This window comes from Grammomys surdaster, unplaced genomic scaffold (assembly GCF_004785775.1).
Source record: "Grammomys surdaster isolate TR1022 unplaced genomic scaffold, NIH_TR_1.0 208, whole genome shotgun sequence".
NCBI lineage: Eukaryota > Metazoa > Chordata > Mammalia > Rodentia > Muridae > Grammomys > Grammomys surdaster.
In genome coordinates, this window is record NW_021604653.1 from 4,686,680 (window position 1) to 4,703,061 (window position 16,382).

General features: G+C 37.8%; 1 protein-coding gene across 5 annotated transcripts in view; it reads left to right on the forward strand.

The window, feature by feature from the left end:
* Dpp10 (dipeptidyl peptidase like 10) overlaps window positions 1–13,624 on the forward strand; it is a 1,453,779-nt gene extending 1,440,155 nt beyond the window's left edge. For 4 of the 5 annotated variants that reach the window (XM_028771467.1, XM_028771465.1, XM_028771468.1 and 1 more), the window contains 5 exons: window positions 4,400–4,499; window positions 4,740–4,798; window positions 4,919–4,991; window positions 8,835–8,908; window positions 11,365–11,499. In XM_028771467.1, coding sequence (XP_028627300.1) covers window positions 4,400–4,499; window positions 4,740–4,798; window positions 4,919–4,991; window positions 8,835–8,908; window positions 11,365–11,499 — 441 coding nt within the window. Of the gene's footprint in view, window positions 1–4,399; window positions 4,500–4,739; window positions 4,799–4,918; window positions 4,992–8,834; window positions 8,909–11,364 lie in introns of all 5 variants that reach the window. The other variant, XM_028771466.1, reaches the window with a different exon arrangement.
* The last annotated feature ends 2,758 nt before the right edge of the window (window positions 13,625–16,382 follow it).

Below are 16,382 nucleotides of genomic sequence, written 5' to 3' on the forward strand. Positions count from 1 at the left end.
CTCTCTCTCTCTCTCTCTCTCTCTCTCTCTCTCTCTCTCTCTCTCTCATAGGTGTGTGTGTGTGTGTGTGTGTGTGTGTATGTGTGTGTAATCGTGTATAAATTCATGCATACATATATGCCACACATGGTACATTGTGGAGTCAGAGGAAGGCTTTGTGGAGTCAGATCTTTTCTTCTATTTTGTGTGGGCTCAAGGGATTCTGGGGACTGAACTCAGGTTTTCAGACCTAACACACAAACAAGCATGCATACGCATATACATACATTTTACTTGCACACATAGATGAAGATGAGAGGAACTTCACAAAAGTATCAAAGTAAAAGATTCCTTGCAGAGACACATGGTGAGGAAGTTGTGTTAATTTTGAAATATCATTTTTTGTTTTTGTTTTTTTTCCCTTTTTTTTTTGAGACAGGGTTTCTCTGTATAGCTCTGGCTGTCCTGGTACTCACTCTGTAGACCAGGCCTCAAACTCAGAAATCTGCCTGCCTCTGCCTCCCAAGTGCTGGGATTAAAGGCATGCGCCACCACTGCCCGGCTTGAAATGCCATTTTTAAAGTGTATTTTCACTTGCTATTTGAGAATGTAATGCATAAATGTAATAATTTGATCATATTGAGGACCTAGAGTCTAACAGATTCCAAGCAGGCACACAGATCGGGTGAACAGGGTCTAGGTATATCAATGTACTTTTCTTTTAAATGTTTAAAATGGCAGACTTCCTGATTCTTTTACCTCTCTCTGAAACAAAGATTCAGCGCCCCTGTTTTAGGAGAAGTACTCACTAGGTTTTTCAAATTTCTAGGGTCAGCAATGGACTGGCACTCTTGTGACAAACTTGGCTTCCATTTCTTTGTCTGGATTATCCAGTGTCCCACAATAGTTAAAACCAGCCCTCTGTATAGGAGAAAAAGAGCCCATCCCACTGCCATATGTAAAAATCTTTTGGCTTCTGTAGACAAACTTTATTTCCAGGGTTGAGTACACCACTTTATAACTGCTGCAGTCTGTCTTTAATTTCCTCCTCCCACCCCGTGTGTGTGTGTGTGTGTGTGTGTGTGTGTGTGTGTGTGTTTGTGCGTGTACATGTGTGTGAAATAAAACTTTGCTGGATGTTGAACACTTAATTTTCCTGCTTTTTATTATTTAAATCAGTTCAGAAAAGTGTCTTTTCCCCCAACTCTAACCATAGTTGTATCAACATTCATTTTCACTCCTCTCCTCTAAGGCCTCATGAATCTCTATGACACAGAGCTTCCCCTCTCATCCTTATGTACCCTTTTAAAAACATATGCTTATAATTATGATGTGTTGCAAGTGATAGTTATATAGAATTTCAAGTTCATGTCTCTTTTTTACTTATCTTGTCCCCCTGCTTTTCATCAGTATAGTTACAATGCCTTTTACAGATTGTCTCAAAGCCCATGCAGGAAAACCTAACTCTGCATAACACTGAAGATCCTACTCTCTCCTCCTTCAGATACTTCTGTCAATTGAATTTAGATTTTTACATCACTTCTATGATGTAGGAAAAGTCTGAGGAAACATTTTGGTGTCACAGCTCTGTTTAATGAAATTGCAACTTAATAACAAATTGATTGGGATTTTATGCATGATGCTAGAATGACTGGCAAGTAGAAATTGTAAACATGAAGTTTCAGGGAGTGGGAGTATGTTGATAATGGGAAACCAAACCCCAGCCCATAAGAGTGACCTGAGCTGTTGAAAACAGTGCATACCATCGTTAATTGTCTGTGTGTCAATATGAGGAGCCGCAAACTCAGATCCTGCTTAAAGGAGAGCATGTTTTGAACATTATGTCCAGCACGCCCTAATAGCAAGAGCTCATAGCTCACTCTCACTTTCAGTATCTGTTTTTCAAAAGCTCTGTCAGGTTCAACTTTTGCCTCGGTGAATAAACATGAAATGATTGAAAGGATGGTGAGCAATTAAAACTTAATTTATTCTAATTTCTGCCAGTGTTGATTTCTCCTTTAAAAACAGAAGTTATTTCTCTGAAATAAATCAAATTAAACCAGCGCTTTGGATTTGATTTTTAAATTCCACAGCTTTCACTATCATTAAGTCTTAAAGATTATTTAGCTTCATTATATACCAAATTTTCATATTTAAAACAACGATAAAACACAGCTCCCCATAGAGCAGGAAGCAAAGGATGTGTACACCTGACCTTAGCAAGAGAACTGTATTTGGGGCTTCTTCCCTGACCCAGAATCTTCTCAGATTTGCATCGAATGGCTTGTTCTCTGTGGCTGTTTGTTTGTTTCTTGTCTTGTTCCAAGTATCTATGGAATTCTAGTGGGAAGAAATTTCTGTGAGGCATCTCGATTTTATTAGTACACCATAAAAATTTATAATTTGAAATGCTGGCAAGATGACTCAGCAGGCAGAAGTGCTTGCCAAAAAGCCTGATGTCATGAGTTTGATCCCTGGGACCTACATGGTGAAAGCAAATGTGAGTTTGGAAAGTTGTCCTCTGACTTCCACATGAACCGTACAGGACATGGATATGTGTTTGCAAATGAGCACATCAAAATTAAAATATAATAAGAAATTAATCTTCAACAATATCACAGACATTCCCCTTAAAATTTGTTTATAATGAAATATATTACCACACCTGAATCACACCTTTCAAGAATCTGAACCAGGAAGTAGAGTCCAGCTTAGGCTAGAGAGATAATTGTGGGAAAAAATTTAAAGCAGGAGCAAACAAACAAACAAATACCGAATGGTCCAATCTACTGAATTACTGAATTACACCATTTACTATAGAAAGGTTGCTAAGGTTTTTTCTTTTTTTTTTCTTTCTGTTTGTTTTCTTAAATGATACTGTCATGTATATTTAAGGTATATATACCACTACATCATGTCACATATCTATGTGACAAAGTGATTGATGCAGTGGAGCCGTGAGAAGTGACATCATTGTACACTTTCTCCTTGTTTGTTTGTTTTGCTTTTGTGGAAAGAACAGATAAAATCTGTTCCTTTGGCAGGAATCAAACTTCAGTCCATTTTAAGTTCATGGCCTCATATTGTGCTACTGATCAAGATTTATTCCCATCCTATGAATTCTGCTGATCTTCCTCAGTTCCTGCACACTCCACATCCCATGCCTGCATGCCAATAAACAGTTTAATTGCTTTTTAAAAATAAATATGATCTTGCTTCTTCACCACCCCACACCCTCCTATTCCTTTTCTTCTTCCTCTTCCTCTTCCTCTCCCTCAGTTCCTTCTCCTCAACGCTCTTCTCTCATCTTTATCTGTGTCTTCTGTCTTACTTCTTCCCTGTTCCTTTCTCCCCATTCTCTTCTTCTATTTACTATGTGTCTTATACACTGGTAAGAGTTTAAGAATTTAGGCATCTCTTCTTCCTGGGGCAAAGGGAAGATATGCTTATCTACAGATATCCTTATAGATATAAGTGTTTTACAACCAAATCCTGTCTGTTTTATGTCTTACAGATTTTCTTTTTTTCTCTTCCTTGTGTATGTATTAGATGTATATGTATTTGCGTATATGTTTGCAAATGTGTAACTGCATGGAAAAACGAGAAGACAGTCGCAGCTTTAGTTTCTTGGATGCTATCTACCTTGATTTTGGAGACAAGGTCTCTCACTGTAGTAGAACTCACCAAGTAAGCTAAGCTCACTAGCTAGCTAGCCCCAGGTCTCCTCCCACCTCCACCACCCAACGCCAGGACTCTAAGTGTGTAACATCATGATCACCTCTTTAGTTTTTTAAACTTGAGTTATGGAAGATCAAACTTGAGACCTCATGTTTGCACATAAACTGCTTTACCATATAAGCTATTGGGTGGCCCTGTCTGTAATTTCTCAAAATTATCATCTTAAATCATCCTTAAGCCAAAAAGGCTTATTCACCCCATGCAGAAGATTCTGGTTTCTGAAAGTCAAATACTGGGGTCACAGGTCCTAATTCCATGCAAGGAATTTCAAGTAGACTATAAAGTTGTAGTCTATATTTCAAATGTTTTACTTTTCTTTCCTAATGGTAAACAAGCATCATAATTATTAAGTATTCTACTAGAATACACATGAAGTTGCTTTAAAATAATATACAAAGATTACTTCATTTCCCTTGTTTTAAATTATTTGGAGCAATTCCCAGATATGTGTTGTAAAATCATGACGTCTTATGATACATAATTAATTTCAAATTTTACTTAGTTATTAAAATAACCTGTTGTATAAATTTTTAAACAGCTCTAAAATCTTTATATGTACACAGTAAGTTTTTTACATTCCTTTATATTTTGAGATATTGGAAAGTGTGCTTAATTAAAAAGTGATCAAAATGTACAAATATTGCCAAGAATCATTATTATATATATATTTTTTTTTGTTCAGGGATATGGGGGCTACATCGCATCAATGATCTTAAAATCAGATGAGAAGTTTTTCAAATGTGGAACCGTGGTTGCACCCATCTCAGACATGAAGTTGTACGGTAAGTATGTCCTACAGACAGGTCTAATATAAGGTATTGATTGGTGGACACGAAAAGCCCAATGCAGGGAAACTCAATTGAGCTCATTTATCATATGTTATTAAAGTCTGTTGTGAGTTATCACCTCCTTTATGCAATTGATTTTACTGGAGCGTGACAATTACATTTGAAATGCATAGATAAATAATGAAACAGGGTACGTTTTTCTCATTCAGATTTTTTTTTCTCCCTGTGTCACAGCCTCAGCATTCTCTGAGAGGTACCTTGGGATGCCATCAAAAGAAGAAAGCACTTACCAGGTAGACTAATACAAAAATTACAACAAAAAAAGACAAATGACATTTCTGTCATAATGATTAGGTTGAATTCCTTCCATTCAGATCTCTCTACATAGACAAACACTTGTGTTTTTCTTACAGGCATCCAGTGTACTTCATAACATTCATAGCTTAAAAGAAGAAAATTTATTAATCATTCACGGAACTGCTGATAGTAAGTATTATATTTGTTGCTCCTTTTTGATGACAGATGTCCCTATACAAAGGGACACATCTTAGATATAAAACTTGTTTCCAGGAGGTCCTGTAAAGCTGTTAAACAAAAGTACAGAAGGGACATGGAGGATGAGATTTCTGATAGGAAATAGGAAGAAAATCAGGTAGTGCTATCCAATATCACTCCCTATTGTGACAGGGAGACTTTATCTGTAATCTTCCAGTCTTTCATACAGCAGCCACTGGTCAATTGGTCAATTGCAACCAAAGATCATATGGAAAATAATGTTGACTATGGAACAAAATAATTTAATGTGAAGAAGTGGTTAAATCAGGGCAAAGAGAGAAAGAGAGAGAGAGGGAGAGAGAGAAAGAGAGAGAGAGAGAGAGAGAGAGAGAGAGAGAGAGAGAGAGAGAGAAAGAGAGATTGAGAGAATAGCAAAAGTAGCAGGGTTATAAGAAAAGTAGCTGCAGGGAGGAAAGCCCAAGAGCTGGAGGGAGTTTAGGGGAGTGGAGTAGGTATAAGGGTGCTCTGTGTGGTTTGAGTATGTCTGAATGCACAGGTATGTGCCTCCATGTTTGCATATACGTGTGCAAGTGTGAGTCTTTTAGTTAAAATTAGGTTCAGGAGCTTGAGGTCTAAAAGCCATGTGTTAACATGGCTTCCCATCTGAAATAAAAACCAGACAAAGTGAAACAGTTGTGGACTCCACATAAAGCAACTCATGGTTGGTTCCCAAATTCTTTTGTTTTGTTATGTTACAAGCCTCTCATAGCAATGTTAATATGTAAAAAAAAAGAAACAAAGAAAGAAAGGGAAAGAAAAGAGAGAGAGAAGGAAAGAAAGGAAGGAAGGAAGGAAGGAAGGAAGGAAGGAAGGAAGGAAGGAAGGAAGCAAACCTGCTACATCCTACACAGGAACTCTTTGTTCTCTTGGCAACTCTTCTGAAAATCTACAATTCTTATAAATTGGAAAATGTGTTTGTGAAGTAAGTTAGGTAGTAGCATCATTGCTTGATGCATGACACTGAAGAGCCCCGTGCTTCTAAAGGATGTCAAAGTATTCAGACCATCCACATAGGTCAAAAGTAGTCACAAAGTCACTTACTAATTGGTAAGTGTGTATTAGAACATGCACTAGAGCACTTAACAATGTCTTATTTGTTCTGTACAAAAATACTGCCCTAAGGAGTTATCATTTTCTTAACTAGTATGTTAGAGAAATAATTGGTGGGAATAGCCGAACTTTCCATTGGAATATTGTGTGTGTGTGTGACTACTGCAGTTCTTAACGCCTGCACTAAACCCTAAGCCAAGTGAACCAATTATATTTAAGGTTAAATGAGTTTATTTCTAGACACCACCCTAGAAGTTTTTAGTACTGTTTAAAACTCCTTTACTAAGTTGCTGGTATTACTGTAAATCATGTTTCCTGTTTGATTCAATTTCAAGTCAGGCACCTCACACAGCTGATTCTATTACAGAGGTCCAGAGAGACACAAGCCATGCTTGTGTACAGGTGCACACATGTCCACACTCACCACAAAACCCATAGGAAACCTGACTTATGGATATTCAATGACATTTTTATGCTGCTATTCTTGGCTACAAAAATGACAAACTCATTCACTGGTTCAGTTAAACTTCATTGTCCCATTTAGTCCTTTGAAGGAAACAAATAGCAAACAATAGACTTTTCACTGAAAACCAAGCAGAGAATAATCAACTGAAAAGTTATTTGGGGTTAGGGCGTCTGGAGAGACAGTGCAGTGAGGAGAAAAGCTTGGATTCCCATAATGGGGGTAAAGCCAGATACAGTTGTGTATACCTGGGATTGTAGTATTCTTGAGAATGTAAGTGGAGACAAAGTCCTGTAAGCTCAATAACCAACTAGCTGGGTATGCCCAGCAGCAAACAAGAGACTCTACCTCAAACAAGGTGAAAGGCAAAAACTGACACCCAAGGTTGTGCTCTAATCTCTATATATGCTCATATTCTTAAACAAACACATTATACATTCCTGTTCTCTATCTTCTGTCTGTCTGTCTGTCTGTCTGTCTGTCTGTCTGTCTGTCAGTCTGTCTGTCTATTATCTATCATCTCTGCCACTGTTTCTGTCTCTGTGTGTCTCTGCCTCTGTGTGTCTCTGTCTCTGTCCCTTCCTTTCTCTCTCTCTCTCTCTCTCTCTCTCTCTCTCTCTCTCTCTCTCATTCCTTATATATTCCCTCACCCCACTCCTACCATGACAGTTCATTTACATGGTTATCTTTTCAGCCATACACAAATGCACACATGATGGAGTCTTTTCTATATATCTTCCCTATAAAACCCACACAAGTTATATAAGAGATTATTCTACATCAGCTATTGCCCACATAAATCTGCATTCATAGTCACATACAAATACCAAGCAATTTATAGTTATTTAGAATTGGTGATTTTCATTATTAATTGTAATAGAAAATTGTTCAGAAATATCTTGCATGTATTTAAAATAAATGACTATTTGGACTGTTTATCCTCTGCTGTATAGAAAGATTATTCTGCACCATAAAATGAAAGCCTAGGAAGGCTCATACCACTGATAAGACTGCCCTGGTTTGACAAAGATAGATATAAAATGTTAGCTTAAAGTTATTTATGGAAATCTTAAGATATGTATGGAGTGAAAAGAATAGCTTAGGCAGAATACAAGCAAACTATAGCACAGAAACAGTTGAGTGGCAGGCACAAGGTTTTATAACTAGCTCAGACAAAACTTTTACTGAATACAGACTCCTGAGATATATATTCCTTTACATTCAGACAGAAGGGAATAGAGGGGAAAAGAGAGAAAGTAGTTTTCTCTGTATCAAATATTTAACACTGAGTAACGCACAAAATCTTCTCAACATGGTAATTCAGTTCTAATATGAAATTGAAATTACATTTATTTGTATTTTTCTTCACTGTTTGTGTATGTATGTATGCACATGCTTACAAGGGCATGTGTTTGGGGTCAGAGGACAAATTTTGGAAGTCTGATCTCTCTGTATACAATAGATTGGTTCCAGTAATTTATATCAGGTCATTAGGCTTCTGACCAAGGACCCTTTTCTGCTGAGCAATCTCACTGTTGCATATTTCTAATATGAAATAACAATGCAATATCAATGTCTAGATGAGTCTAGATGCTAGAAATCTTAAGTATGTATATGAAGATATTTCACTGCATTGATTGCAGGCAAGACATAAATTACCTCCAATATTTATTAAGTACAAAATACATAAAAGCATCCACAATCATGCCTGCACTTTAAATTTTACTTGGGTTTTGGGGTGAAACCCTGGTCCTCACTTTGGTGAGCCACTTTCTCAATTCAACCTTGCCAGTGTGGGCAAGGTACTAGGCAGAGACAAGCGGACAAATGAACCATGCTATCTAGCTAGTTTGGCTCATTTCAGAAAATCCTAGGCCAGTGAGAGACCATGTCTTAAATAAAAATGGAGAGAACCTGAGGAATCACATCTGAAGTGGGCCTTTGACTTCCAAACACACTCACAAATACACATATGCTTACCTATACGCACAGCCACCCACACAAACATATACACATGAACAGAATGCCATTAGATGACTAAATTCACCTTGGTAACAGCTCTTTTGTTGGTGCTCTGTTTTATAGCGAAAAATAAAAACTTTACTATGCTACTTAGCAGCCCTTTAGTTAAAATCACTGACAGGTCTTTCTTCCAAGTATCCAATGTACATAGAGCACTTTTGTTCTTTAAAAAAGCTATTGAGCATTTCTGATCCTAACAGATTCATTTCTTTCAAATATCATATTTTAATATTTTGCAGCAAAAGTTCATTTCCAGCATTCAGCAGAATTGATCAAGCATCTGATAAAAGCTGGTGTGAATTACACTCTGCAGGTAAGCCACCACTCCAGAAAAATACGTACTAATCCTCAGCTTTATATCATCCGATCAGATACTTCGGATAAGCAACTGAAGCCATGAAAGGGTGATTTTTTGGTCAGGATTATAGAGGATATAGTTGTGCCCATGGCTTTGGGTCTGTGGCAGGAAAGCATCAGATTACAAGAGCTCATGGAAAAGCAAAACAACTTATTTAATAATGTGTGTGCCTGTTTTAGCATGTGTGTGTTTAAGTGCATGTGTTTTTGTGTGTATCTGTGTACACTCACATGTGGGTGGATGTGTGAAAGCTTGAGGCCAACAGCAAGGTAAATAATATCAAATATTATAAGATCATGTTCATGATCTAGAGGATAGGATGACATGTCCCTATGTCCTGTTTTCTCAGGCTGGCTCCATTAACTGCCTCTTCACCAAGCATTCTGAATTTCTTGTATCTTTAAATTAAGTTCAGGGTTCTCCATTGGCTTCATTTTCTCAGCTTTAGGCATTAAACTCCAGGTTGGTTATAGGAATCAAATTAGCCACAGACAAACTGACCTTTCAGGTTGTCCTTTGAAACCTGATTAGAAGTCTTCAGGACTCCATGACTCTTGAGAGGAACAAAGGCAAAATCATAGGGCCAACCCCAAGAATCCAGCTAATGTAAGCTCTAGCTAGGCCTGTTTGAACCATGCTGCACCTTGTTGGTTGATTAGTCATCTTGAGGAGAAATGTCTCTGGAAAACAAGTTCCCAGAAGACCCTGTGTGAAGTCACAATGCCCGAGGGCTCTCTTTTCGAGGAAAACTCTTTAAGAGTTCAGTTTTTATGTCTCTGAGTCTTTTATTGCTGAAATATTTCTGCCTTCTGACATGCCCTCAAGGCAAGAGAAAGGATCCTAACTCCCTTCAGAGACAAGAAATGCTGCTTCCTTTGCACTTTGCATTTCAACTTCTTGGACCTATCCTATGGAAGTATTTCCCCTTGGTTGCAAAAATGATCAATAGATTTGTGAATATTTTTAATATACATGGGAAAGTGATATATAATTGTAAATTTTCTCAAGAAATTACTTTAAGTAAAGAGATATCTGGACCATGTATCCAGAAGAAGATATATATTTAGTCAAGTAGACTACATAGTTCATAGTGGTCAGTATGAACATGGAAGAGGACCATTTTGTCCAAAAAGCCCTAATTTAAATAATTATTTTCATGTATATGTGTCTTGGTGAACAAAAGTTCCTGAAAGAAACAGCATCTTCTACTAAACCATCTGTAAGGCTGATTCACTAATTAGAACTTCAATGACTGCAGAAAGGTGTGAATGTTTGAAGTGGTTGGAAATCCAGCAACAAGTTTCTTGGGCTGCCTTCACCCTCTTGATAACTATTTTGCCCTCTGTGTGTGAGCTAATGTATCTGTCAGCATTGGGTAAATCTTTGGAATGTAAATGCATCTAGCTCTCCCTATATTTAAGAAAGTCATCTGGTAGAATCTGAGTCAAATGGCAGAAATTTCCTCACTGCATATGGAAAAGCACAGCTCTTACCTCAAAGAGAATAAGAGATTGTTTGATCTGGAGCCAAGATGTAAGTGACTATGCCCTGGAAACATTTACGTTACCCTACTTTCCACGTTCTCCAATGTGGAAGCAGTTTCACAGAGGTCAATAGTAGCAGGACAAAAAAACAAAACAAAACAAACAAACAAACAAAAAAGTTACAAATCAAGGAATTTAAAACTACATTAGTAGAAACACCAGTAAGTCAGGTTATAACAAGATGTGGAAATCTCAGCTCTTTGTCCAGGTGTTAAATGGTTAACTCTTCCATTGATAGAGTATGGCAGGCAACAGAGGCAGAATGACTGGGCCTGGCATGGGCATTTGAAATATCAAACCTCACTCCCAGTGACATACTTTCTTCAACAAAACGACACCCACTCCAACAAAGCTACACCTCCTAATCCTTCTAATACTTTCAAATAATTCCAGTCCTTGGTGAATAAGCATTCATATACATGAACCTATATGAGCATTCTTACCCAAACCAAACACAAGGGATCTGATGAGGGTTCAGATTCATTAGTCTAAATAAAGACCCTTCTTATAGATTTCAGATAAAGGGTTGAGGTCCCATGCTGTATGGCTGATGTGTTTCCCATAGTATATTCTTGAAATCAGGATGTTTCTGAGTTCCATGATGCAAGAAAAATGGGAAAGATTCAGCCTTTCAGCTAACAAATGTCCATCATGCCAGATTTAACTCCTGAATGCTCAGAGAGTTTAGCAACTTTATCTGTGGAAGAGAGTATTACAGACTTTCAGGCAGTCAAAGGAGGGTCCATACCATTTCTCTTATACCAGCTGTAAGCACACAGAAAGAGACAGCTATAGGTAGCAGAGCCTGAGTAGACCCTAGCCCAACCCAACAGTAACTTAGTTTCTCATTTTTCTTCAATGTCATAGGTTTACCCAGATGAAGGATATCACATTTCAGACAAGAGCAAGCATCATTTTTACAGCACAATTCTCAGATTCTTCAGTGATTGTCTAAAGGAAGAAGTATCTGTGCTGCCACAAGAACCAGAAGAAGATGAATAATGGACTATACTTCTACAGAGCTGAAGGGAATATTGAGGCTCAATGAAACCGAACCAAGAGACTGTCTTATTGTAGACGCTCCAGAATTCTAAGGGCAGCTTGAGGAGATGAACCTGGAACAGCACACTCAGACAGTGAACTAGAACTTGGAGACAGACGTCCTTGCTACTGTGCTGCCAAGAGTGCAGAAGGTGTTTTATTGTAAAGGGAAGTTGCAAGGGTTGGTTTCCTGGGGGAAAAATATTAGTTTCACATTAAAGTAGGAATAGTGCATGTTTCCTTCCGTTATCCCCTTTTGTTCTGTGACTAGTTACCCTCACTTTGATTTCAATGGTCATGATCACCTTTGCATAAAGTGCATAACGTACCATCAGTACCACAGTCCCTGATCTTTGATGGCTGAGCTGCAATCTAACATGTTAATGTAACTTTATAATAAGTGCAATTCTCTCATTGTCTATTATTATGCTTAAGAAAATATTCAGTTAATAAACAAAAAGCAGAGTATTTTACATAAAGTTCTGTTTTCAAAAAGGCATTATTAAATGAGTCAAGGCTATGTAGAAATATGGATTTCAGCACCTTCCAAAGTTCAGGCAGTTGTCAGTAGATAGAATATTTTAAAATCAACACACACACACAAGTGTTTGTCTCACAGTATAATATAAATATATATATATACACGCACGTGTGCATATGCAGACAGTGAGTCTATCTTTATATGTTACTCATGCTACAAAGGATAAACTTTAATGAATTACAGTGGATACTCTTTTACAGGCTGCAATGGATGCTTCTTTAATGAGCCAAATATGATGAGACCCTTTTGTTTCCAGTTCAGGTTTTAGCAATTGCTTTCCTATAAATGGGTTGTGTTTGGTATTGTTTCTAGTGGTTAATAGTTTTCTAGTTGCAGTTTACTTTTTTGAATATGATATCTTGTCACATGTAAATTAGATATTAAATATTAAATTATAGTTTCTGATAAAGAAATTTTGTTAAACAAATGCAATGCCACTGAGTGGCATTTTGCTCTCTTGGTGGAGAAGGCTTTTTTAAACACACAGACCTTTTACTTCAAACTCTCAGTGCAGTAAAGTCAATTCTCATTTTCATTATAAAAGCAAAAATAAGAATTATTTCATTGTTTCCAGAGTTTATTTAGCATTCCATGCCTGCTCAATACATCTGTTGCTGTTTAACTAAACCCTTGTTATAAGAATTGAAAGAAATAATTTTTATTCGTTGTCCCACAACTCCCAGATCACAAGCAGCAGTACATGGTATTTCATTTAAATGGACAGCATATGGGGTACCAATTCTTACAGTGTGTCAATTTGGAGCAGTTAGTAAATGATAGTGAAAACTAAACTTAACTGTGTGGAATTTCAGTAATGAGAGAGCGGGCAGCTATGGTGACTGAAGTTGGATGTGTTTTCAGTCCATATTACAGATCTTCCAGAAGATGTTGCAAAGTCTGAAACCAAAGTCTGATCCTCAGAAAATCACAGTGGTATAATGTCTATTCACAGCTTAAAATCTGTTCTTTTGGAAAGCTAGGTTTCTCTGTCCTCTGCAAACCAGAAAGAAAAATTTAAAAGTAAAGAATTTGTCCAGCCACCTTGGGCTTCATCAACTACACAGCCCAGAATTCTTAGGTTTGGTCCTGAGACTGACTTGAAGACTGGTTCTCCCTCTTTTCTCTTCAGTGCTTTGGAATTATGTCTTCTCTGCTCCATTAGATTCGATGAAATAAGGGAAAGATGCCCTCTCCAGAAAGACCCATTTTAGGTCTTTTTCAAGGATAGTGAAAACATTTTTTAACAAAATAGGTTGTAATGTTTCCAAGGAAAGTTTTGCCTATTTTATTAAGATGGGAGTTTCTTTTTAAGCTGAATTGAAGTCCAATTGAAGCTTTTTAATCAATATTTTAGAATTCAACCACTAGAGATTTTTATGATGCGAATAATTATGTTGTCTGAAAGATGTGGTTTTATTGAATGTCTATTTGAGTAACATTTAAAAAAGTGTTTACCTTTTCCTGTCCATCATTTCTCTTGTTTATGATTATTATCAATGTTTATCTATTTTTGATTAATTTAATACAGTTTGTAATGTGAAAGTCGCTTGTCTGGGACCACGTTCACCTCACAGCACTGATGGATCTCACATGAAAACATGATGTTTAGTAGGAAGATGAAGAGTTGTCCTCTCTGTGATTTGGGGGCTTCTGTGACTGGGCCATGTTACACAAAGAAAAGGCTCACTCATCTCCTACTTTATGTTGTGGAACTGTAGAACTGGTTAGCACTCTTACACTTTTGTCTCAGTTGCATCCCAATGATTTTCTGTATATTCACAAATTCTTGAGGGTTTCCTGAGACTTCAATGGCAAGCTTCCTCCCTGATAACTTCTTCATATTAAAGTTTCAAGTCAGACTTACATTTCTCTGGTGACGGTCTTCAGGAGTATTAACTCAGAAAGGAACACATAACCTTTGAAACTCCTTCGAAAGCAAATTTGTTTTTCCCACTTTCATTGAGAGCATTACTCAGGTAATAAGGACTGAGAGATAGTGTATTAGTGGCTCTTCTAGGAGAAATCACCATGACTGAAAGCAGCTTAGGGAAGAAAGGTTTGTTTTAGTTTACTGTTACAGCTGGCAAGAAAGTTATAGCTGAAGGAGAATTGAGGCCTGGCTGGCTGTTGGGAAGCAGAGAGAGAATGAGCAGTGAGGCCAGGCTATAAACCCTCAAATCTACCCCTGGTGCTTCCTCAAGAAGGTACCACCTCCTAAAGTTCCATAACCATCCTTCTCACCCCTCAAACTGCGCTGCCAGCTGAGACTAACTGCTCAAATACGTGAGCCTATAGGGAACATTTCCCATTGAAATCACAAAAAGGAGGTTGTGTTCTCTAAAGTGTGAAAAGATGAGGATGCTGTTTAAGGAATGAACCTTTGCTTCCAGCTCCGTACAGACACTCCCATTAAAGGTAGGATGTTTATAGAGTCATAAGAATGAGGAGGCTTAAGCACTGGTTGATTACCATACGAAGAATGATTCAAACCACTGCCCTTCAGGTGAGACTTAGGCATTGGTCTCTTCCACGTAGAAAATTATTTGAGCAATATCTCACCAGATGATGGCTTTAAAATGGAAGTTAGAAGATGAGAGAAATGCTACAGGGGTCAAGAGTACTTGTTCCTCTTACAGAGGGTTCAGGTAAACACACTAAGACCTACAGCAATGTTTAAATTACAGTTTGAGCTGATTTGACACTCTTCTGGCATTTGTAAGAAGGTTCATTTGTGTGAAGCACATACATCAAAGCAAGAGTGTGTTTGTGTGTCACACACACACACACACACACACACACAATTAATATTTTAAATAAAGTTACCTACAAATGATTTTCTGCCATGTCTTTTGGGTCCTGAAGCCACACAGCTTCTATTTTAGAATTATGGATGAGCTACTCTCTGTCCCTCCTCATATTACCTGACAACCTTTGTCTCTTATAACAATCACCCTTTCTTAAGTGTGGTCTGACCTCTTTGATGTGATAACTGATCTCTACATTCTGGTTTGGGAATTCTCCAAGAGAAAGATGACTGCTAGACAGAGTACCTGATGCAGTTCCAACTCCCCCATTGAAACCCAGTTATGGGAAGACAACAGCAGGTAGCTATTGTCCCTCCTGCATAAGCAATTTGTGGTTCTGGGAAGGCTTCCTAGGCCCCCGATGATCACCAGGGCACATTTCTCTGCTTCCTCCTCCTTTTGTTCCTCTCAGCATCCACTCTCATACCCTAGGATTGTTTTTCAAATTTAGCTACACATATAGCAGCTGTGGACAAAGGACTGCCTTTTAAGGGGGAAAGTTTGCTTTCCATAACAGCTTATTACTGTGCATATTATGAAATGAGGAGATAGCATGGAAATAAAAGTGTGGTTTCTTTCTTCCTTTCTCTTAAAAATATGCTATGTTTTCATGCTATGTTATGTTGTTACGATGTGATGTGATATTTTGAGGAGGGATCTCATTCAGTAGCTCAGGCTGGCTTGATACTAACATAGAGCAGGTTGGTGTCAAACTCACAGGGATCCATCTGCCTCTGCCAGCTTCCCTTCTATGCCAACATGTTCAATTTGAAACTATGGTTTCTTTCTTCAATTTGATTATGGTTTCAATCAACTCTTTTGGTTTAAAACTAACACAAAATGCCAGACATATGCTAAGTGTCCTACACACATTAGAAAATAACTTCAACATGGCCTGAGACAGACAATCCATAAAGAAACTTAAGTTTTTAATGACATCTGTAACTTATCTACATGTATGTGTCTAAGACGTAAATAGGATAAATCAAAGTAATAGTCACCTGAGACATCTATGGTCATGGCAGCCCTGTATTGTTGTAAAGTCAAGTTCACCCACTCTGAGTCACAATGCTGCATTTGAATTTACACTCACAGATATTTTTGAGAATAACTTCATTTTACTTCCACAAGTAAAAGGCTAGCTCACCCTACTGCTGAGTTATGTTTGGAGTTGCCTGAGTGAATTCCTAATGTCAAGAGGACATATGTGTTATAATATTGGCATGTTTGGTGAGAGCTAAAGGGAAGAATCAAAAGTACTGGCATAGAAAGGCCAAGGGTCAATATTGGACTCCTGTACCCAGGTAAACAGCTGAGCTGGACAGTCAACTTTTGTCATCTCAGACTTGGGAGGATATTTCTCAATTGCTAGTCACATCCAGCTTGGTTAAATAGTTAAACACTAGGTAATAAGGTGAGACCTTTCCTCAGAAAACAAGTTATAGAGAGAGAGAGGAGGAAGATACCTAGTGCTGACTTCTGGCCTCCACACACATGAA